The 23,954-nt window shown below is 36.6% G+C and overlaps 3 protein-coding genes across 4 annotated transcripts in view; 2 read left to right on the top strand and 1 right to left on the bottom strand.

The window, feature by feature from the left end:
• Window positions 1-4,322, top strand: part of LOC109037390 (uncharacterized) — a 31,274-nt gene extending 26,952 nt beyond the window's left edge. For both annotated transcript variants that reach the window (XM_072300522.1, XM_019052021.2), the window contains exon 26: window positions 1,829-4,322. In XM_072300522.1, coding sequence (XP_072156623.1) covers window positions 1,829-2,031 — 203 coding nt within the window. In that variant the 3' untranslated portion in view covers window positions 2,032-4,322. The remainder of the gene's footprint in view (window positions 1-1,828) is intronic.
• A 1,201-nt stretch (window positions 4,323-5,523) lies between these two features.
• On the bottom strand, window positions 5,524-6,280 carry mRpL23 (mitochondrial ribosomal protein L23). Its single transcript, XM_019052024.2, has one exon. The coding sequence runs from the start codon at window positions 6,095-6,097 to the stop codon at window positions 5,636-5,638; it is 462 nt and encodes a 153-aa protein (XP_018907569.2). The 5' UTR covers window positions 6,098-6,280; the 3' UTR covers window positions 5,524-5,635.
• A 152-nt stretch (window positions 6,281-6,432) lies between these two features.
• Ctf4 (Chromosome transmission fidelity 4) lies at window positions 6,433-19,006 on the top strand. The gene is made up of 8 exons (XM_019052023.2): window positions 6,433-6,855; window positions 8,822-8,933; window positions 9,581-9,732; window positions 10,696-10,804; window positions 11,349-11,594; window positions 12,372-12,953; window positions 13,842-14,026; window positions 15,398-19,006. Exons 1-8 carry the CDS (start codon window positions 6,779-6,781, stop codon window positions 17,040-17,042), a joined length of 3,108 nt encoding a protein of 1,035 aa, XP_018907568.2. The 5' UTR covers window positions 6,433-6,778; the 3' UTR covers window positions 17,043-19,006.
• The last annotated feature ends 4,948 nt before the right edge of the window (window positions 19,007-23,954 follow it).

The raw sequence follows: 23,954 nt of genomic DNA, 5'->3' as shown, positions 1-23,954 counted from the left end.
GTAGCCATAAACTAAAGTATTGTCACCGAAAATTATCCTATCCAAAAATGTAGGATCATTGTTAGAACGTTCAAGCAGCTAAAGGAAATATGACATTTGGTTGGATTTTCGTTCAACGGACAACAATCAAGGGGCAAGTGTACCTGAAACTCGATGCAAGTCTACATATTCTATCAAAATTGTATGTACAGAGCCTTTAGAAATATTACTCTGTTCAACAATCTCGAAACGACCATTTTCGAGCACTTTTGCCCGCATTTCTTCCACGTGACAAATGTCAGTCGCCGTTGAAGGTCGATTCCCATGCTCCTCATTTTTGACGAACTCCTGACCAGTTTTGAATCGTTTAACCCATTCAAAACAGTGGGCGCATCTCATACAATGATCATGGTAAACTTTTCTTGGCATATACCAAAAGTTTCGGTACAAGGTATACCGAGTTTAAAACAAAATTTAATGTTGAATCTTTGTTCTGTCAGTGATCGCATGCTAAAATCGCAAAACGCACCTGACTTACTCGTATTCAAGATGACACAGAATACACACTGATCAAAATAAACAAAATCTGTGAACGTAGCGTTCCTAAGTATATTTTCAGCTATCAGGAAAGCTCAAGAAAACCTAATTCAGACGCATTGTGGGCTGGTTATGACCAAAATCCGGTTTCTGATCTAACAGACCTGGTATTATGTTTAAAAGAAGGAACTTTAATACCTGTCAAAGCAGCACTAATTAAAGTAAAATAGGTTTGACAGCTTATTCTGAACATCCTGACACACTTGCTTTACCACTGCTGGAGGAGTTACCTTGACTGTTTGCCAGTTCAGCAACTTGCAATAAAAATCTAGGAAATCCTCTGGTACTTAAGGTTTTAATTCTGCAACATCGCACAGTTTCTGGGTTTTTATCGGAAAAATGGACTTCAGTGGTTTCCTCATGACCCAATTCAATTCATCTCCCATATCAATGACTAAAGTTGGAAAGAGAGTACATATCTCGATTGCAATGTTTCACAATCTTGAACTGTGTTTTATTTTTGCTTTCTCGTCCCTTCGCGGGTAGAGGAAGTGTTTTTTTAAACAGAAGCTAATCAAAATATCTCTTGGAAATTTTCCTCAACACTCGTCTTAAATGAAAGGAAAATATTTACAGGAAGTCCTGAAAAGAGCTTCAAATGGTTAATTTTCATTGAGAAAAATAAAAACGTACGCAAAGATTTGAAGCGTCCCAATTAAGTGGGGCATCCTCAAAAAGACTCACTAGAAATGAAAATACAAGAAAAACTGTGAAAACTGTAATAATCGTCCCGTTTAATTTTTCGATTAAGTAATAATAATGCCATTCATCAATTAAATGCTCAAATGTTTTGGAACCAAAAGATTTGGAAGGGGAAACTTTTTTTTTTTTTTTTGGTATTTTTATTTTTGGCATTGGAGTCTTTTTGAGATTGACCACTTCAATTGCAGGTATGCATTTTTCCATCAATATTCTATTCATTTAATTCTTGACTGGCGAGTGTAAAAAGATCCAAACCGGTATAGATCTCTCGCCGTGACTCCAACTTAATATTCCAATGCAAACTGCCTGAGCTGAACACTCCCCCCCCCCCCCCCTCCCCTCAGTTTTGTACTGGTACTCATTAGAGTTAAAAAGATGTATTTTTGACTCTAATTATAATTTTTGGAACTTCTTGGCTTTGATTTCCCTGCGAAATGGTGTGGACCCAGCACCATTTCTCCACCTTGTTACTTAAGGTATTCGGGCCACTTCTTAGTGTTTTTTTCTCATTTAATTCTTGATTAATAAACTTTTTTTTCTATCTCCTCAGGTGGAGCATGCTTCAAGGAGGCAATTGCAGTTAGTGTTGCTCAGCTGCATAGATCGGATCCAGATATTACTTTCTCCATTTTGTCTAAATGGAATCCGCCTGACAAAAAATTATCAATAGAATTTTTAGAAAATGTGAAATCCTTGTTTTATGGCAAAGCACTTCCAGATTGGTATCAGAATTTATCTAAAATATGTTTATAATGTTTGATAATAAGTTCAAGTACCTGAAGTTGCCTTAAATGGATCTGGATGTGAGAGTAGTCCTAGCATTTAATTACTTCGTATCTTTAACTTAAATTTTGCCAATTCCTTTTTCCTCGAACTAAGAAAATACTTAAATTTTGTTCAATACTTTTCCATCCCTGTACATCTGCAAGAAAATATGCAAATCATATATTTTTATGTCTTAGAGTATGAATATTATTTGATTTGGACTATTTTCATCGCTTGGTCCCTTTTTAATTATTTTTTAAAATCGGATTGGATAAACCCAATCCACCCTTGGGATGGAATTATTTTTAGTTTTTGACTACCTTGTCAAAAATAGAGTAAGAATATAATTTCTACTATCATTTTTTCTTATTTTTTTTAGCTATTCTCAATGCTTGGTCCCTTTTTTTTATTTTTTTATAATATCCCATTGGATAAACCCAAACTACCTTTGTGATGGTATTATTTTTAGTTCGTGATCACTTTTACTCTAGATCCTTTCCTGCTAGATATATTTACTTCGGCACCTCTTTTTATCAATCATCAGACATGAGTTCAAGTCTAGATTTCTCCAGTAGATTGATAATGTAGCAACGTTATCCTCGCGATATCCAATTTGTTGATTTGCGATGGTTAAAACCAAATCAGTAGATCATGACTTTATGTCAAAATTCTGTGTGAGTTAACTGTGTTAGTCATTTACAACTTGTTCTCTATTGAGTCATAAGTCAGTAAATGATACATTATCACCAGAAGTTTTGTTTGCAAAAAACTTATAAACACATTTTACCACCATTCGGCAAATATGACAAGCGAATGTGTCTGTTTGTATTTGAAACATCAAGACTGATTGTGAGGTATAAATCTATGACGCAGCCACCAAACCCTTATATGTAACCCCTTCTGTGTCTGCTGAAATGGTATATGAAGCTCTTTTAGTCAATTTAAGTTTAATGCCTTTTTCAGAAAACTCAGGATTATAGTTCTCCATTAATTCATTATCTGTAAACAATTTGTATGTTCCTTATCCTTTTTTTATGTTTAATTGTAATGGATACAGTAGTAAGTCCGTAAATATTTGAATATAATAATTTCAATAAGTAAATATTTTTACTACATCGCGGAATATAACTGAAAAAGGTCCGCACCAATTACTGACTATGCCTTTTTGCGAAGTGCTAACTTTTTCAGGGACTATCGCATCTTTATGTTTATTCCTTGATAGCCTACTCAAAAAGTTTAAGTGAGAGCTTCCTACCCAGTGCTAGTACAACCTGCAGTTATTTCTTTCTCAAGGAAGTTATGTGAATTTAGTTGATTTTGATTTTCTAGTGAAAGATTTTTCAATGAAAACTCTGAATATCAGCAATTGCAGGTCTGTATGTCAAAGTTGCACAATTTTATGTTAAAAAAATTGGAAAGCAATGTCTGAACCTGCTGGTCTCAATTTTTATAAGTAACAACAGGGGAGAGCTAGTGACTGGTTTGGGGTAATGTTTAAGAGTTGAAACGCAGGTATATCGGCATAGTCAAAGAATCCAGTCTTGCCGACGTCGATCAATTTTTATACAATAGATCGAGCTGCTCACCTTACTCAGCCCCTTAGCTGCTACATTTCGTTGTAATTCATAGTATATTTTCTGCTTTGGCACTGGCTGTTACGTGTCTATCATTACATTGTGAGTGAAAAAGTTCAAAGTAACAAGAAAGGCATTATATTTTCCTGGACTTTATCCCGGCTAACAGCAGCAGCAGTACAAAGTTTTCTTTGTTCATTTTGTTTTACTTGGGTCAACCTTTTTACAATTTGCTTACTCTCTACATTTATGTTGAGAATATGCAGCAATTTTTTCATCCGGTGTTCAGTAGTGCTTTACGGCTTTTTTCCAAACTTTACTCCAGTTTGGTGTAGAGAATTCCAAAAAGAAAAGAGAAATAATTATTTCCCTCGTGAGCATAACCCTTGTATTTGCAACTTTCGAAGTAACTGGTATTTTCCATCTAAAATAAGTTTATCATTTTATTTCACTTTCACCTAGCCAGTTGTCTAGTTTTAGTTTCTCGAGTCTTATGCTGCATTTTTGTTCGAAGCAAAATTTGATTTCAACAATTGCTTGTCATGGAATGTAAAAATGTATGATGTCTGTTTATAATGTAAATATTTATTATGAGCCATTCGGTTTGAAGATAAATCTCTGTTACATTGTTTTGCTGTTTATTTTTTGTTACAAATTGAAATGGAAAGATGATATTACAAATATTTCTTTAAAAAAAATATAAAAGCCTTCCTTTTCTCATCGCCACCTGCTTGACTCCAGAACAAAGGTTGTAACTATGTTGAATCATACTGTCAGTGTACATCAGAAATGACAGAACAGGCATCTATTAGTCCATCAATATTTAGTGGCTTGCCAAACATTCACGGATATGGACTGATGTGAAACATTGCATTGATTGACTGAACGTAAAGAAAACATCACTGCAGCATTAATGTTTGCAATAATGTTGTTAAAACGTTTTCGCAACCATTTTTTACTGGTTAGAATGTTTTCTTTTGTGTAGTTCTAGACTAATTAAAATGTTCATCATCAAAAAAAAAGGTACCCAATGTCAATCAAATTTTGGTCAAAAGGGGTTGTCAGAGTAGTTTTGAACACAATTATCGTATGTTCTCCCTTAAAAATTTGAAGCAAAGAAAAACATTTTAAATGCATAAAAGGACTTGAACTTTATCTGAGACATTAAGTTTTATGGAAGAATGAAACTTCAAATCTGCTCTTCTAGATTTACCTAATCTTGGAATAGTTGGTTTCATTCTGTTTAACTCAGAACATATCCACGGTGTAAATCAGCAATCACATAACTCAGTTTGCGACATCACAGACTTCTTGTTATACTTAATTTTTAAAACAGAAAACTGCTCAGTGGCAACTCTTTAAAACTGCCATGATTTTTCTTCCCTAGGCAAAGAAAATTCTGCAAAAACTTCAAGGAATGATGTCAATTTGTTCTCCTTTGAAGAGATGACTTAGAAGTGGAGATTTTCAGACACCACAATCAAGATATGTGATTGCTGACTTACAATATCAATATGTGACTGCTTACAAGGAGGAATTTGAGTCCATGGAAACAAAATTTTCCATGAAGCTATTTTTGTCATGTTGGGTCGAGAAATCTTGCCAACAGTATACTTGAAGGTAAGTAGCTGGGGATGAGGCAAGCCGGTGCGCCTAGTTAACGCATATGAAAATTAAACCCTGGATCCTGCTTCAAAGCTTATGTGGACCTGCAAAGAGAGGTTGCTTGGCTCATGCTACTGCAGTCACAGCTTCCTCCAAGGAAAACCTTAACTCTTCTAGGATGCTAACAGGGGAGCTGCCACTCACCTCATGCACCTCTTCCAAAAAAAAAGGAAGTTCCCTGCAAGAGTTAGTCCCCTAAGTATTTCAAATAATTGATGAGAAATAAACTGAACTGCCATAATTAGAAACACAATAACCATTTATTCATAGAAAACTAACAAGACTCATACATTCTTCAAGTAACTCATAAAACTGAATGCCTTGGAAATATATACATAAAATTTTTGACATACTTAGATACTGAACCAGGAAGGAATGCCAGATCTTTCCCCATCTTGTTTGTTTGTAAAACTAGTAGTGTTCTGCGCCGCCTCCTCTGAAGATGCTTCTAATTTCCGCTTTGCTTCAGACTGTGAATCCACCTCATCAATGTCAGGAAATTGAAAAGTAGTTCCTCGCTGAAGTTTCACGTATGCTCTGCGAAAGTCATCCTCTTTGATGATGTAAGCATTTTTACGCCACGGGCGACATTTGCCGGCAACAATTGCAGATCGTACTTCTGCTACAGGTACTTTGTAAATCTTTTCTAAATAGTTCTTGATATCATGATTGGACATACCAGTAGGTACCTGAAACTGCACCACATCTGGAGGTTGCTTGTCATCAGGCTTGACAAGTTTCATCCAGTAGTTGGGAAGAAAGACGCGCAGCTGAGGATTGCCTTTTTGGTATACTGGATACCATCGTGTCGACATGATGGATCAAAGTTCACCTACGACACTTCGACAACTAATGATTCCTTTAAAGCACTATCAATTGATTTAATAATAACGATACACTAGTACACAATGGTTTAGAACAAATTTAGAATTATTGTGAATGTCAAGTTTCTGTAAATCTAAAATCAGACGCAAGCATAAAGTATGTACTGTTACTTAACCTAAAAAATTTTATTGTTGTTGTTGTAGGACGATATTGTTTGCGTTGGTTGGTGGTTTGCATTGATGATTGATGGCTCTACGGTTCGCTTGTTTTGGCGCCAAAAACCTAACCTTGTTTCTTTTGTTGATATCAGAAATATGAAATGGTGGTGTGATAACGAGAGACGGCAGAAAATACTTTTAGCTACTTATTGCTGTTGGAATGGAAAGTGTAAATTTATACGTTTAGAAGTTATACGTGAATCGTGGATTGAATGGATCTCATTATATTTCTGATTGTATTGCAGATCTGAAACGGACATTAAAGTATCATTCTATCATTCACATCCCAGTGAGTTTCTCCTGTGGTCTCCATGTCACTCCCTAGCATGCCTCTTTTCCACGTCATTTTTCAAACCTAACACTAGAATTTTACGCGCTCTTTCTTCGATAGCGTAAACTAATTTCCTAAAAAACTATAATATATCATCTTCACCCCAAGTTTTTCCATCAACAATGCCTGTCTCCCGGCCTCCCACAAGATTTGCCCACACCAATGGTCACACGGACCTTTGTTACTCTGATGATGGACAGTAAGTATTTTCCTTTTCTGTTTCCACCATTGACTTATAACTCAATCTAGACCGCGCACTAGGCCCGGCTTTAGGCGGGGGAGGTAAGATAGCCAGGGGTAAATCAGGGTAAAGACGTGCCTTCAGTTTAGTTGATATAGCTGGATATACGAAGGGTACCAGGCAATGGCACAGCCAAGACTGGCATTTCCATTGTCTCGGTAGTTATTGCAATCTGGGTTGCCTATCGTCTCGCCGAAATTTCCTAATGTGCGGTACAAATTGTATTATACGTCAATGGTTTCCACCAATAGATGTTATTCTAAACGTTTATAGGGACATAATTATCACCTGATGATTAAAACTTCATATTTGTCCATGACCAGGGATAACCAAGATGTGATGGAGTTATGTGACCAGTCGATTGTAGTGATTGCGCTTGAGGATCCCCCTCTCTCATCTCTCCACTGAATTAGATTCCTTGATGACTAATTATTAGATGATCATATTGCAGGACGAAGAAATGAGAAAAGACAATCCTTGAGCCTGAGTGCTGCAGCTAATCAATCATATCACCCTACCGTATCTTATCTTGTCCAATCGGCAGGATTTTATCAGATTGACCACCGTTAAATTTACTCAGAACTATTCTTTTAGGAAAAAACGACAACGCATGTGGTGCCATTTTCTAGGTGCTCATATTTTTCCAAGAATTAAGTACCTTGTTCAGTTTAAGGGAAATAGAAAGTTTTGTTTCAGGTATGATGAAGCCCGCTCATTGTATGTTGAGACAAACGTCAAAGTATTGTTTATGTCACCACTCGTCAGTGGTGCCATCTGACCGCATGTCTTAACCTGTTGAGTGGTGCTAATTCAGAGCTAATCAGAGATTGATGTTTTTCTCAACATACGATGCAGGATCTCTATATTTCTAAGATCATACATGTGAGATGGTGTTGTTTGATGTTTAAGTACAATAATTTACAGTTGATCAATGTCTAAAATATTTACCTCTGTTACGTAATTGCACCAGCCTTTTACCAGAATATAAACTCAATGCTGTCAAAGTGAAGACTGAACTAACTATTGGATGAGAATGTGGGAGAGCTGAATAAAAAATTAGAATTTTGAGAGGCCGAAAGAAAGTTTTATATTGAAATTTGGAAAAGTTAAAATTACAAGAGAGTCAAATTTATAGCTAGGATACGCCAGAAGGGCTTGAGAGGGTAACGTATGTACATACAGGTCAGGGATGGAATGGACCAAGAAAATTAGGCAGCTCATGCTTATACTTGATGGCGCCACGGGCGGTGAGACTTCAAGTCTACGCAATTGGCTTGCCATAATCAGTAAAGCTATCAGTTGCAAGTCTAGTCATTAATTTTATAGGTGATGGCTGGATGATAGGAGTAAAAATACGAAAAATGAGCAGAATCCAGCCATCCCCAATGACTAGTCCGAAATGAAAATGAAAATTGAGAATTTAAGGCAAAAATATGGGAAAGTGTTGACTAATGCCCTCCCTAAAATTAACCAACTTTTGCCTGTATTACATTAAAAGTGACATCACAGAGTGAATAAACAATTGGATGTAATAAAATTCATGGAATTGTCTCCATTGTGACCTGGACCTTGAGACTCACGGATACATGCGAGACAGGGCCCATGTAATGATGGATATAGTTTCTTTTGGTTTAAATACGTTCGATTATTTAATGATTTCTCATCACTATATTTAAATTTAAGAGAAAGTTTTGCATCTTTTCCCCCTGATCATAAAGACTGGGCAGTAGAGCTTTTTATCTATTGTGCAAGAGTAAACATTTTTTACATCCAATGTAACTGCACGTCTAATGCAATTAACCGCAGACATTTGCACCTAAACGCTTAGAGTCATTTGAAGCTTTCGCACAGACTTGGTATCTAATTTTAATTAGGAGTTAAAATTTGTTTGTCTACATTGTACATGTCTTAATTCATTTTCCAGGCATATTCTCACAAGTGGATCAGAGGGTGATATCAGAATATGGACAAGTCCAACTGATGACAACCAGTTTGATAAATGCATAGGGGATGTCGTCTTTGCAGTTGCTCAGAAGGTAATAAATATTCATATTTCCAGGTCTGCTAACTCCAGGGCACTATTTATCCATTGGCCAGAAGTCCTCTTGAACCTTTAATTTTCTGTTGATTACCCTGTGACTAAAGCTGCAGTATATGTAAGAGTTTCTGTACCTTTTCAGTCTGTAGAATTTTGAACACATGAGTGAAAAAAAAAAAAAAAAATCTTTTTTTTCCTACCAATTATAGGAAAGTAGAAGGAAAATATCATCAGAAAGCACTCCCTCTACTACTCGCATCAGATGAGTTTGCAGTTGTTTACTTCTCATTTGCAGGCAACAGTGCTGCTGTTCTCCAGTAGCAATCAAGGATCGACCGAGTGCAACAACAGCGCCATGCTGCCATTGTGTGCAGGTACTGATAACTAATTGATAGCTGAGGAGATATTGCTAAATTTGTCTTCCAGGTGTGACAGATGGAAGTAAACAATTGCCAAATTTTCTACGGCGAATTATAGATTCCTTTCAAAACAAAGATAAAAGTGATAATTACTTTAACAGAAATAGTTATTGTTTTCATTATGAAAGAGAGCTGATTTTCTGTTTTGCCCTCCCTAGGATGTATCAAGTTATTCATTACCTGTTGTTTTATCAATTTCCTACCTAATTTCCTGTTTTTTCTCCAGTGTGGGAAGATTTATGTTGGTGCTGATAACAACAGTGTCCAGATTTTTACTTATCCTGCTGCAGAACTGGATGGTATGCTCACCCGTTTCACCGCTCCTGTCACTGACATTAGTGTTACTCCTGATGGAAAATTTGTCGCTGCATCCTCACGGTATTATGGATTGTTTCAATTCAAAATTACAAACAATAAATATGTATCTCCACAAATTTCACAGATATCAAAGTGAAATCTGACAATATGAAGTAGATTACATCCTACCTTCAAAACATATTTAGATTGCATACTCCTTTTTTCATGTTTGGATGTGTAGTAATCCCTATGAAACAACTTCCTTTTCTTTTTCTCTCCATTTTTGTTTTCAAGTATACCAACTGCACCCTAGCATATTGGTTATTCATATGATATTTACAGGCACTTGAAAGTACTGGAATTAATTTGATGTTTTCTCAATACTTTAATTCTGAAAAATGGTCAAAATATACATAACTTCGTCAAAAATTCTTCAAAGAAAGGACAGAATCTACCCTTGAACATTGAAGATATCAAACTTGTGAAGAAAGTACATGAGGGCAAAGCATCTGAGTTCGTTGAGTTTTTAGTAATCAGCTTAGATTAAGGATATAAAGCATAGGGGACTCTGCTGAAATGCCGAAAGGTGCTATTCGTTGTTTTCAGAAAATTTGTAAAAAATATTACAACATTTTCGATTTTTTCAAAGAATATACTCACCTAAATAAAAATACTTGACACTGTAATAAGAACAAAAAAAATTCACTGCTAGTGCATTCATACCTAAAGATTTGCTCAGATAGTTCTTGAGAACATTTAAATCACTATTTTTTTTCATCTTATTTTTTCTCTGTTTTTCATGCGTATTTTCATGATATTCTCATGATATTCTCTTGTCTTAATCATGTTCAAAAATGAACCATCAAAATGCTTTAATTTTTTGACAATTTGAATTTACCTATTCTCATCATTTTAATGTAAAGTAGACGCTCATTTCTCTTTTTCTGAGGCTTTTTTTGAAATTCACATTTCTTCTTCTTTGCACTTCTTTTTTTAACAAAGCTTACATTTCAATCCTTTGATCTCAATTTGTTTATTCTCTAGTGATATGCAGGTTCATGTTTGTAACACAACTACAGGCACAGTGACAACATTTACCGGTCATGTTGCTCCAGTTTTGAGTGTGGCTATGGATCCTCGCCATGAATATGTCGTAAGTTTGGAATAAATCTACAATCAATTTGCGCCCCCTCCAGTTATTTCAATAAAAGTTTATTTCAAAACGCTTGTCTAGCTAACGTACTGAACCAGATAGCATACTTGACTAGTAGAATGTCTTTCTACAAAGTCGTCTCAATTAAATTGTGTGCCTCTTTCCAAGTCTCTGTAAAAAAGATAAACTCATATTCATTAGTAACTTGAGTTTAATTGAAGAAAACAAGAAGGTACTGAAGATAAAAGTTAACATTGATCAAAAGTAAACAAACTTTTAAGCATCAAAATATAATTTTTAATTGAAATCAAATATAAAACTTGCAATGAAAACTGAGTTACATTGTCATATCTCTTTGATACACTTTCCTCCAATAATCCCTCTAGACCGTATCAGATGATCATCTAAACTCACAATTACCCATTCTGAGCATGCTTGAAGAAACTAAAGGACAAAATGCTGAAGTATCCAATTTTTTAGCAAAGATGAAAAGAAAATTAAACTGAAAAGACTAAATCATTTCCAACTTTTTTTTTCCACTTAGGTATCATCGAGTTGTGATGGGAGTGTCAGAGTTTGGAACATAGCAGATCAGACTGTTGTAAAAAAATGGGAGGATGTTCTTCCGGCGAGCAAATCTTTCACGCTATCCAGGACGCTCTGTCGAATGTCATGGCAACCAGTCAAAGGATACTATTTGGCTGTTCCATTTGGAGAGGAAATTCATATTTTTGATCGGAAAGTATGGGAAAAAAAATTCACCGTGACCAGTTCGATCATGTCATCCCAGGTAAATTTTTTGAATAAAGCGATAATTATATAACTTGAACAATTGAACATGCCCATTCCTGTATAAATTATTGATGTTTCTTAAGTTGTGCGGATGAAAAATGACAGAACCATATCTGTAAATGACAACTACTGTATCATTGGTTCTATGAAAACCTTCATTTTCGAATTAAATACAAGAAGGCTAAATGCTGCAAAAGATTAAGACTGTATTGGCTTGAGATGGATTTTTAAACAACTCTTCGACAACTGAAAAAGTAATTTCTGCTTACCTAATCTAAGTTTAACCTTTTCTTGAATGTGACTTTTCTTAACTAAAAAATTTAAAAATCAGTAACTCAGGTATGATTTGACATCTTAGGGCGTATTCGTCCTGAATTATGCTTCGAAAATATCGGTGAATTTTTGCCATCAAAGGTTCCTGTTTTCATAAGCAGTCACATGTAAATTGCTCAAGTATCATCTGTTGTTTTATCTTTTAAAATTTTCAGTGTTTCCAACTAATGATAGTCCACTAGCTAAATTACAACCTGAAAGAATCAGGAGAATGATAAATGAAATCTGCTCATTTTGCTTCTTGAAGATTAGGGAATCCGTTTTTGAAATAATTTGTCAGAAATAAATTAATACTTAAATTTTCATGCAGACCATGTAAAGTTCGGTTTTATTTTCCCTGAACAGTCGTATGATCAAGCTTTTTTCATGACCCTTTTGGCTCTGAATATTAATTACAATTACTACTGTGCTTAACGCAGTTTATTTTTATTTTTTTCCCTAGTTATTTTCGATTTGCGCCTGGTCTCCAGACGAACAGTTTTTGGCTGCTGGAACAACAAATGGTGATATTTTATTTTGGAGTCTGAAAAAAGGGAAAGTGACTGAAATTAGTTCCCAGAAGAAGAAAGGCTCCTCTGTTTGTGGGTTGACCTGGAATCCAGATATCGAAAAGAAAGAGTTAGCCTACAGTGACACAGAAGGTCATTTTGGAGTTGTCGAGAACTGTTGCTCAGAGGAAATTCTAGCATCTGATTTTGAGATGGAAGAAGAGCTGAACATGAAAGCTGCTGGTAGGGAGAAAAATAAACTCAAGGAAAGTGGTGTCGAAGATCTTTTCTCTGAGCCCCTTGAATTTGATGATGATGAAGAAGACGAGAATGATATATCCCTTGATAAGATCAAGTCACAGTACCCACTTGAAGAAGATGCATTGAGCACCAAAGATGCACCCTCTGTTCGGGAGGGAAGCGAAAGCAGGCTATCAAACATCAGCGCTGTTGAAAAGCCTATTCTTCCTCAGCTGTACCTGCAGGCACCTTTCCAGCCGTCATCCACCCCGCTTCACCTGAACCACCGCTTCATGGTACGATTTACCTTCCTCTGAATCCTTGAATTTGCATAGAAGAAAATAGTAGAGAATAAAAGCGTGGGGGATTTCTTGAGGTTGATGTACACCAGAAAATTGCAGTCAGAATTTGGAAATTCCTCACTTTTCCCCAACAAGATGGTGGTGTAAAGGTCTTCAAAATCCTGTGTGAGGCCTCCTCAAAAGAAAATATAAGTGTAGATGAACAAATACTCATAGGTACAGAAAATGCTCGCATGTGAAAATGTGGAAAAGCAGTTAAAATCCTGAAGGGAGGGAATTTGTGGTATTAAATTTATAGTAATTCTCACTAAAGAAAGACGCCTGTCACCATAATTGATTTATAAGATCAGCACTTACTTTAAGCTTTTTAATGATAATCTTGAATTTTCTAGTCTAACTGAAAAGCTCTGACCTGCTGATTAAAATAGTCCAAGAACGCTTTCTGTACTTAAAAAAATTATAAAATATAAAACATTATGATTCTCTAAACTTATTATCTTGGTAAAAAACAGTATCAATAGACACTAGTAAGGGACAATCTTCAAGGGTCCAAAGTCGAGAATCAAAGAAAGTAAGAAGGAAATGGCGCTCATTTTTTAACTTTAAGGGAAATTTTGTGGAAAGCTGGCAGAAGGGCGGGCGCATAAAAACAAGGGAGCTTGGGAGATTCTGCACCCCTGCAAATATTTATGTGATAAATCTATCAGAATATTATTCTCACCATTCTTTCACTACAAAAAAACTACTACTTACTACTCACAAGCATTATCATAAGATTCACGAAAAGAATGTGAACGAACACAATTTCACTAGAAATGGAAGTTGATTCTCTTCCGTTCTGATTTTTTCACTCCAGTTGAAGTCTTATTTTATTTTTTTCAGCTGTGGAACAATGTTGGTACCCTCTATCATTACAATACTGAAGAAGAAAATGCCATTCAAGTTGAATTTCATGATGCAGAATTTCATCATCACTTTCGAATTGACAATATTCTTGGTCATCATATAGCTGCACTGAGTGAGCATGCTTTAGCCCTGGCTTGTGAAAGTCAGAATGATACCGCTAGGTAAGAATATTATTTTTTCTCAACGATTTTAACTAATCCATAGCAAAATAAATTCTTCTTCCAAGAATCTTCCCAGCCCCTCAAGAGATAAGATCCATCGAGGGGCTGGGAAGATTCTCAGAATGCAGTTGCTCAGAGTCGATTTCGTCATATGTTGCGCTAGCGCACCACAAAAAAATGCAGCTTTTTCGGTCATATCTCTTGACTCTGCTAAGTCTCCACTTTGATTTTTGGCAAGCATCTAGATACAAGTATGACCGACCTCCGGAAAAAAATTCGTAGGACCCTATGCGTCTCCTTTTGAGATACTTTAATTTTTAGACTTTCAAATTTCTTTCACAAAGGAAGGACACCGCACACCTCTTATGAGAAGTTGCACCATAAAGAAACCTTAATTGTTTTTAACCATTCGATTCTCCTCAAGATGCTGATCAAAAGTTATCACAGGCTAACTTTCTACGATGCACCGTTTTCGCAAAAAACGGCCGAGAAGATTAAATTACTTGGCAACAATGAATAAAAAAGAACAAAGCATTCAAGAACAGACCCGATGTAAATAGGGAAAAAACGTAGCGCATGTCCGTCTTCTTATCTGTACCTGCCGACTCTGGGGCTATCTCCCTCCCGCACTTGTCCGGTTGACGTTCACTATTTTTCTGCAACTTTCCTGTTCTTTTGCTCCTCAAGAATCTGATTTGGATGGTCAAGCAAAACGGCGTGCGGAATCCCAGGTAAGACTGCCGGTTGGTGTGGGAGTTCCCCTGATTTCCCTCACTGGAGTGCTGAAATGAGGAATCTTTCTGGCTTTTCATCGCCAAATAATTGAATCTTCTCTGCCATTTTTTGTGAAAAGGTTGTATCGTAGAAAGTTGGCGCAATGATCACTTTTGATCAGCATCTTGAGGAGAATCGAATGGTTAAAAACAATTAATGTTTCTTCATGGTGGAGCTTCCCATAAGAGGTGTGCGGGGTCCTATGAAGTTTAATTCAAATTTGATGTTCTCACAAGAAAGACTGTTTCAAGAGTTTTTAATCGGCACCAGAACGGTTCAGATCAAATAAACGGTTTTGGAAATATAGGCAGTTGAAGAGGTTAACCTCTGGAATTTTACTGGAACTTTAAAATTCAATAAAAGCTCAACTAGTTGACAAAAACATTGAGAAATCTAATTTTTGGAATCAGCTCAATGAGTAGAGTAAGTGTTTTAAGTCAATCTGAAAATATCTAATAGTCAAGCGTATTCAATCAAAACGCTATCCATTCTTAATAGCTTATACTATAAAACTTTGAAAGTAATAAGTAATTGAAAATCTAACAATACATTTTTATAACTTAATTAATTAAAAATTAATTAACTTGTCTTTTCTAGCAAACTTGTATGTGTGCTGCTGAAAGCGTGGGATGGCAGCAAAGAGTGGAGTGTAGAGTTACCGGGTGAAGAGCAAGCGGTCAGCGTGGCAGCAGGAGACAGTTGGGTAGCTGTTGCAACTGATGCCAGGATTCTGAGGATCTTCAGTCTTTCCGGTTGTCAAAAGCAAATCATCTCCATACCAGGACCGACCATTTGCATGGCCGGTCATGGCAGAAAACTTGTGGTCGTCTATCATGGTGGAACACCAATTCCAGATGACCAAGCCTTGAGCTACATAGTTTATGACACAGACAGGCTTTATTCAAGCTCCTTATCGCAACCTCTACCAATAGCTCCCAAGTCTGAACTGCGGTGGTTAGGCTTCACAGATGAAGGCTCAGTTTGCATAACAGATTCCTCCGGCATGCTGAGAATTTTGGTTAACCGTACGACCTGGCAGCCGATTTGTAATGTTGATGCACAGACAAAAAACAAACTTGATCATTATTTTGTTTTAGGTGTAAGTGAGACTAGTAGGAAGATTAGATGCCTACTTTGTAAAGGAGCTATATACCCTCGCACAACGCCCAAACCAATTGTCACTGAAATTTCCTGGCAAATTCCTTTATGCGAAGTTGATTGTGAGAAAGGACAGTTGGAAGATAAATTATGGCAATTAATCCTAGTCAAACGTAATTTAGAGGCTCTTGGAACCTTAGGTGGCTCATACCTAGATGCAAAGAAAATGATCAGCAAAGACATCTTGACAAGTGGCCTCAAGCTTTTTGCCTTGGCATGTAAAAATGATTCCGACATGCGAGCATTAGAAGTTGTTGAAATGATTGGAGACCCAGTGTTCAATAATTTAGCGATTAAGTACGTTGAAAATAGAGGAAAAACTAGTTTGATCAGTCGGTTATCTGAACTAGATTATAGGAATTTGAAGCGAGAGAGATCCCCATCTCCAGACTTTCAAAGGCAGAATCGATCTACAAACTCAGTCCATCGTAACTCTCTAAGGGAGCCACCATCTGTAAATATAGCAAACAATGAACTATCTCAGGATGTTTTTGGTGAGGAAAACGATGAAAATCGGGAAGACAATTTAATCGTTGCGTATAAAAAGAGGAAAGCTGCGGAGAGCCTTTCATCAAGCATATCTCCATCACCACAAATTATCAATCCATTTAAAAAGAAGAATGTAAGCGGAGGAAATGAAGGTCTAGATGCCCTGGATGTCGTCAAGAAAAAAGAACCTGTCTCCAAAAATAGCTTCAGCCTTGACAAAAAAATGTCAATGCGCAAAACGAAAAAAGACGCTGATGCAGCAAAACCAAACAAAAAAATCACATTTCTGGAATGGTTTGAAAGTGAAAAATCGAATTTACAAGAAGAATTTCCAGAGCTTGACCTATCAGAGTTATCAAAGACTGCAATGAAACGATTCAAAGCCTTGAAGTCCTCAACGCAATTAGAAAAAGCTAGTCAAAATTCTACGAAAGAACGAGACTTGAAATCGTTTTTCTCTTTCGCCTCCTCTCAAAGTACTATTCAGCCTGAAGAGTCTCAGGGAACAATCAATGATACAGAGATGAGTGAAGCACCCATGTCTGATGCAACAATGTATGAGACTCCACTATCAGAAGTTGTCAGTGTAGAATAGAGTTATTTATTCAACGTGTAATTTAATTAGGAATCGTGTAAATATCAAACATTCTGTAAATTATGTACTACGCCTTCCCTTTTTTTTATCTTTAAATTGTTCAATTTCTTTTTCTTCTTTTTTTAATTGCTGATTGCAGAACTAGATTGATTAGATTAGAAAAAGCTTGTTATCTCAGTTCTTTTTAATTATACTTTTTTAAATTATTAGCCATTTTTTTTATGGTTACAGACGTCACTGGCAAACCTTACGAACATCACCAAGTCAGAAAAATGTAGGTAATTAATGCAGTCAATTTTGGGATTTTAAGTTGCTAAATCGTAGCCAAGCCACAAATAAAGCAGGTTTAATGTTCAAAGACAGGTTTTCGTCTGCATTTTACTTCATTCTCTTCATTTCTGCCCAGACTACTATCAATTTTGACACTATCTGCTTTGTATACCCTTGGATTAAAGGAAATCAAAGAATTGTTTGGAAAGAAAAATTGATGCAATTAAACTTTAAACAAAAGAGAACATACATGTAGATGTTAGTCCCAAATGTAAATGAACCATCCATTTGAATGACTGGTACACTGGTAATATGTTTGGTCAAGAAATAGGGACTGAAGTGGAAAGCAGAAATATAAATATTCCCATAAAGATTTCCATGACGGTTTGCAAGGAAAAAACTATTGCAAAAGAGATTTCTAGGTAAAAAACAAAATTAAGGTGTATAAGCTAATGGGTGTGAGGCGACCGTTTTGTTACGAATGTCACCAAAATATATTTATCAGTTCCAGCAGAAGATTCCATGAATGGCTCAGTAAGTGAATGAAACTCAAGCATGATCTCACCTCCACCATGTTTGAAAAAAGTATCACTTCGTGAAATGATAGCACATGTTTTAACTTTTACAACATTCCTGTTACAGAAGTCAGACTTTTCAACAGGTTGTAGATACTTGGAAAACTCATTCAGTAGATTTGTCTCAATTTCTAAACTTGCATGAGAAGAAAGTGGAGTGTCTAAGCTTGCTGTCAACATATTTTGGATTTGGCTGATACATTAGCTGATCAGAATTTCAAGCATCAATTTGGGCATCAAATTACACACCACATCACAATACCCAACAATAAATATGCAAAAAATCGAAAGTAAAATCGCCTTCATAAGTATCTCCTATTTTAATTATAAAGATAGTTTATTTTTTTATGTAAGAAACTTTTTAGAACGTTGCTTTTGGGGAAGGAAACTTTTAAGCGCACTGTTTTATATGCTGGAAGTCTTTCAAGCGCGCTTCTTTTGGGGAAGGAGGGTGTTAAGTGAATTGTTTTATGTAGAGGTGCAATTATAGCAAAATAATAAAGTTTGGGGAAGGCAAATTATGAATTATGGGGAAGGCTAGGAACTTTCTGCACCCCTGGACGTTACATAGTTCACTGTCAGAATGCTCTTTCAAACTAAACGTAAAGAGAGTTTACCGCAGATTCATTTTGGCAAATAATCTTCAAATGTTGTAATTTCCTCAGATATTGAATGTCCGACCAACTTAAAAAATGGTATTGGTCTAGAAAATAAATAAGTGAGAATTAATACAATTTTGTAGAGGAAAACACATTGTAACTAGCGCTTGTCATAATTTTTATAAGACATATCAGTAAAAATTTTGTGAATTAGATGGGCCCATTGAAGTAAAGGAGGTCCATCTGAGAGGAAAAACTCTCTTTGGAACTGCTCTTATTTGATGGAATTTGCTTATGAAAGGAGCTGTTTCAAGAGAATAAATCATTGTATTTAGATTTGTTTTGGATAAGTAGGTCCAAATATGATTGTCATTGAAAACAATTTTTCTAACGTTGCAAAAAGAGATGTAAGTTTTTTTAATTTCGCCATCAATTTTTAATTCTTGAAGTATCTTAATTAATTTCAAAAGTTGGTTTCTTCACAAAAAATATACACCATAGATTTTGTGGAAGTAAACAAGTAATTGTTATTATTTTCTCTTCAAAATTTAAACTTCAGCATTAGTTTGAAGGAAGAAAACCCTGTTACTGTTTTGTAACATCAAGGTACAGAGGAATAGAATAGTGCTCATGCGTAAAATAGTTGGTTGATAGTTATTGGTAGGACCATGTTTAAGTACATAGTTCTACCATTTTTTTTTGTTACAACAAAAAAAAAATTCCAGAGTCAAATGTTTTCTAAATATAAGACAGTTAAGCTTAGTTGATCTCTGTTCGATGCACATCAAAAGAGGGCAAAATTAAGAAGGCAATCAAATCAAAGAGGCAAGGTATCAAGGCCATTCATTCTTCTTATTTTCACATCAAAAGAGGTTGAAAGAGAAATTTTGAGTGAAGGTTTGAAATTTTTCCCCCAGTAACAATGGATAAAAATTACATCCCTGGTAAAAATTGGCAGTAGAATGTGTGTTCTAAAATACCATAGACTTAAAGCTGGCTGTAAGATTTCCAATAGTTTCTGTAGCGGGCTGTATAATTTCTTATAGCCTTTTATAGCCGATGGCGATCAAGCAACAGCCAGACGATAAATTTTATGCTAAACGTTACTAAATACGGATACAAGGACTTAGTTAGTTTTTGGACTACCGCTCTCTTTTTGTGCCATATAGTACCTATCTTGATTTATTTTGCGAGGAAAGCTCCGTACTTTTGAAGGATGCCTGTCATTCTTAAAATGTTGGAGCGCCTTCAATTTCTTATGATACTGTGCAATACATCTGGTGTGAAATAGTTGCTTCAGATACCGTAGCATGCTGCGGCGCGGTGGGCGGGCAGAGAGCGCGAAACGCGCATTGGCGCCTACAAACCTAACAGGGATACTTCACGCACTGCGCAATGCGTGAAGTATCCCTGTTAGGTTTGTAGGCGCCAGTGCGTCGCCGCTCCGCTTTGTGTTAGGCTCTAATTCTTAATCTCGCGGAGTCAGCGTTTTTCAACTCATGATTTTGAAATGTTTGCACACTCTGTATGGATTATTCTTATTTTAATTGATGGAAAAAATATGTTTTAAAGAAAAATATAATGTGTGTTTTGTAAATATTAAGGTAGTTCCGTATGAAACTTAATGATTTCCAAAGCACATGAATTTCTACACAACTTCTTATAGCCTTTTATAGCCAATGGCGATAAAGTGTAAAGCCCAGCGATAGGAACTATAGCCCGACTGTATACTTTTTTATAGATTCGGATAGCCCGGCTATATGATTTGCTCCGCTTTCTACAGCCAGCTATATGATTTTCAATAGCCTTCTTTAGTCGGCCATAAGAACTCCTATGGTATTTTGAAACGCAGCTCCTATCGCCAATTTTTACCAGGGATTTTTAGAAATTATGAATTAGGGATACCTAAGGAAAGAGAAATGGTGCTTTCTCAATGGAATAATGTTAAAAATTAATAAGAAGCATACAGGCTTTAAATACATGAAGCAGCTGTCTTTAAAATAAAATTACTATTTGAGGAGGTAAAACCGAGAGACATAGCTAATGTTTCTTTCTTTTTTCCAAGATCCGTCTGTTGACGGAACGAACCATAATCGGGAGCCCAGAAATGACAACTTTGCTGACATCCTTGGTCTCAACCCAGTTTCCTTTTTTCCTATTTTCCGCCTAGAACCTCAAACGCCAAGAGGTTTATAGAAAGTTTTCTAAGTTTTCATTAGGTACTAAAATTCCTTACTTTACACATTTCTCCTGATTTGTTAAATTTTACTCCTTTGAGTGTTAATACTTGTGCTTTGTGGTCAAAAAGAGCAGGTTCCATCACTCTAACTCTAGTCTCTTCTATGTTAGTAATGATGTTATCCAAACAAACATTCGATTTTATCCTCGTCACCTCCTCAACTAAAATTTCCAGATTGTTAGTTGCAATTAGTTCTGACAGTCCCTTGCTCTCTTTAATCACCTGCTTACAATCAAAATCAATATCATCACATAAAATTAATTTTTCTGTCTTGTTTACAAATTCATCCACTAATTCCGCCATCACAGTAGGTGATAGATTGATCCTGGATCATACACAGCGTCGCCGCGCCACGCCGCACAGTGGATCGAGTCAATAGGAGAGGTCGGACAAAATTTGGAAACTTTAAAAGTTTATAACTCCGTTTATACAAACTGGAAGGTTCCAAAATTGGTTTCATTGGTTTTCCCGTAAAATTTTCCTCTAGAAGCACCCCTTAATATTCAAAATTTTATGGAATTAAAATCGAAATTTGCAGTTTTGGTCACAAATTTTGTGTCCGACCTCTCCAACTGTCTCGATCCACGGTGCGCCGCCGGCCGACCTTCAGCTCTCCGTCTAATTAGGTAAGTCTTCTCATTCGTGAAATACAACGATAACGATACAACTATTGCAGCTCCTGAGAAACCACAATTGCCTATCTTATCACTTGAAGGCGAATCGAGTTGCTTCCATCGAGACTGCAGCTTGGAGCATACGTACTTACACATGGATTGCATTTTGCAAAGAGAAACCATGCATTGCAATGTTGCTAAGATTGTGCAACTTCTTGGAATAATTCCTCACTATCCATTGACAGTTTCTATTTTACTCGCTAAAAACTGTAAATTGAAGACAAAAATTACCATCTAAAATTTCAAATTTTTTTATAATTTCAGTAATTGTATTGCAAACGATGAAAATGCACAATCTTAGCATCATTACAATACTTCTGGTTCCTTTTCGCAAAATGAAATCCACATCACATCCGATTTTTTTCTGATGGCGCGACTAATAAGCTCGCAGGCCCGTCGATAGAGAGGGAGGAGCGCTTCTGATTGGTCGAAATCCTTCAACACAATTTTATTTCAACCACCTGATTTCATATTTTTGAATAAAATGTGCATTTGAGTTTTTCAATGGTTTTTGGAGTGCAGTATAATCAAGTGGTTAAGAGGAGTTGAGGGGTCACTTAGGGCCAAGAGATCTTTATTTTAGGTAAAGGTCCACCCGTCGTTTATGGGACTACTAAATACTGATGCAGCATTGTGACCGGAAGGAACGACAGTCCGGGGGTTAATATTCTAGAAATGTTAAATCGTCAGCGGGCCGATTATTGGAATTGATCGACAAAGCTATACCTAGACAAAGGAGACAAAAGAGATATGGAGCGAGATCCTATTGGCGAAAGCGGGTGGTTGCAATGGACAAAAGAGGGAGGTAACAGACTATAACTAACGGCAACTCACGAGAGACCCGACAGTTCGTCTACCATTTTCTCCCTTTGTCGGTAGGAACCACCCATTTCAACCAATAGGATCGCTCCATACTCCCTATGTCTTCTTTAATTTAATTGGCTATAGCTTTGTCCATCAATTTCAATAATCAGTCCCGCCGGCCCGTTAAAAGATATGTTGATGCTACTATGCGTCTACTGCCGTGCTAAGGAAAAACGCCGTATAAACATCCGAGAGGTGCCAAATTTCCTTCGATAAAATGATTATGTTTGAGGCAATAAGTTGTGAACATGTGTCCTTTAAATTTTCAGGAACTTTCGGTAAAATTGTAAAAAAAAATTATATGAAAAACTGGAAGAAAAATATTCATATGTTTACTAGGAAATTTGTTTTTTATCCAAGGATATTCAGTAACGCCTAAAGGTTCATGCGGCGTTTTTCCTTAGCACGGCAGTATACTATAAGATACTTTTACCTGGAAATACGTCTTCAGAAAGTATTACCTATATGTAAATGAAATTTACTGAATCTTCCCGCCGCTATGCTGCACTGATACGCAAGCACGGCTTCCAAGCACATAAATGCAAGGACTTGCAGAACTTCGTTGCCAAGTCACGTCGAAAAATGAGATACCTAACTTTGAGAGAGCACATCATTTTTAACAAGGGTCTCCCAAGAATGATTTACTACAGAATTGCCCACCTACCTAATTGCAACAATGGCTCAAAGGTACAAATCGCTGGCGAGAATCGAAAAAAGTGCATCTCTACATCGACTTCGGGAGTCTTTAAGTCCCGTTTTCCTTCTTCCTCTTGTTTATCTCGAAACAAAGTATTCAACGGATTTTCTTGAAACTTTCTAGTTTCCTCCATTTGTTCAATACTATATATAAAAAGTTCCAATTAGATGCTTTGGCTAGTTTCCTTTCAAAATAGTAAAAAATAATCAAAGATTTATAATTGCCTTAATGGAGAGGTAGGTACGCCGTACGTACTTCCCGCCTTTAGCCATCAATATCGTGATTGGCTCATGGCCGGATTTACCTACTTGCCGCCGATGGGCCGCCTGTATTTTGCCGCCCTCTTCTCATTTATTTTGAAACATCAATAAAAACCATCACGTGAACGTGCCGGAGGGAGAGGGGTGCATTAGACGCGTTCACTCGTGTTGGACACCTTTTTTGCGTAAGCCCTGTCAACACTATTAGCAAAAGTTCACGGAACTTCGCGCGAAAGTTCAGTTCCGTAAACCTATCTCTGTGGGGACAAGGCCTTTCATTTGTAAGAAATGAACTAAAAAATTAAGGAAGAACAAACATAAATGTGGTTCATTAATTTTAACTTCCGCCGCCGTGCCGCGCTGACCACACTGAGTTTGGCGCATTGCGTGAAGTATTCATGTAGTCTTGTAGGCACTGTGCGTTTCACGCCGCGCCACGCCGACCGCTGTTGACCGTACTGTTTTTGACGCAATGCTTGAAGTATTCATGCAGTCTTGTAGGCGCTAATATGTGTTACATGCCGACCGCCGCGTCGAGGGCTTCTCCTTTTCATCTCAAGTCCTCGTCATCATTTCTCTTTGCGCCGCGCCGCTCCAGGCCAAAACAAGTGTTTGGTTTCTCTCTTAACTCGACTAATTAAAGGTGCGCAGTCTTTTGTATCACCGAAATACGACAAAATTATAAATTAATGAGCTTTCAGGACATGAGAGATTTGGTCACCTTTTCTTGTTTG

This window comes from Bemisia tabaci, chromosome 5, assembly GCF_918797505.1.
Source record: "Bemisia tabaci chromosome 5, PGI_BMITA_v3".
NCBI classification, from domain to species: Eukaryota; Metazoa; Arthropoda; class Insecta; order Hemiptera; family Aleyrodidae; genus Bemisia; species Bemisia tabaci.
Note: the sequence above shows the minus strand (reverse complement) of the source record. Positions and strands in the feature narration are given on the sequence as shown.

Excerpts from the sequence above, each read along its gene's own strand:
- mRpL23 (XM_019052024.2), bottom strand. The coding sequence starts at position 6,097 with ATGTCGACACGATGGTATCCAGTATACCAAAAAGGCAATCCTCAGCTG.
- Ctf4 (XM_019052023.2), top strand. The coding sequence starts at position 6,779 with ATGCCTGTCTCCCGGCCTCCCACAAGATTTGCCCACACCAATGGTCAC. Across the intron at positions 11,595-12,371 it reads GTTCGATCATGTCATCCCAG|TTATTTTCGATTTGCGCCTG; the intron begins GTAAATTTTTTG and ends TTTTTTCCCTAG. Across the intron at positions 14,027-15,397 it reads AGTCAGAATGATACCGCTAG|CAAACTTGTATGTGTGCTGC; the intron begins GTAAGAATATTA and ends TGTCTTTTCTAG.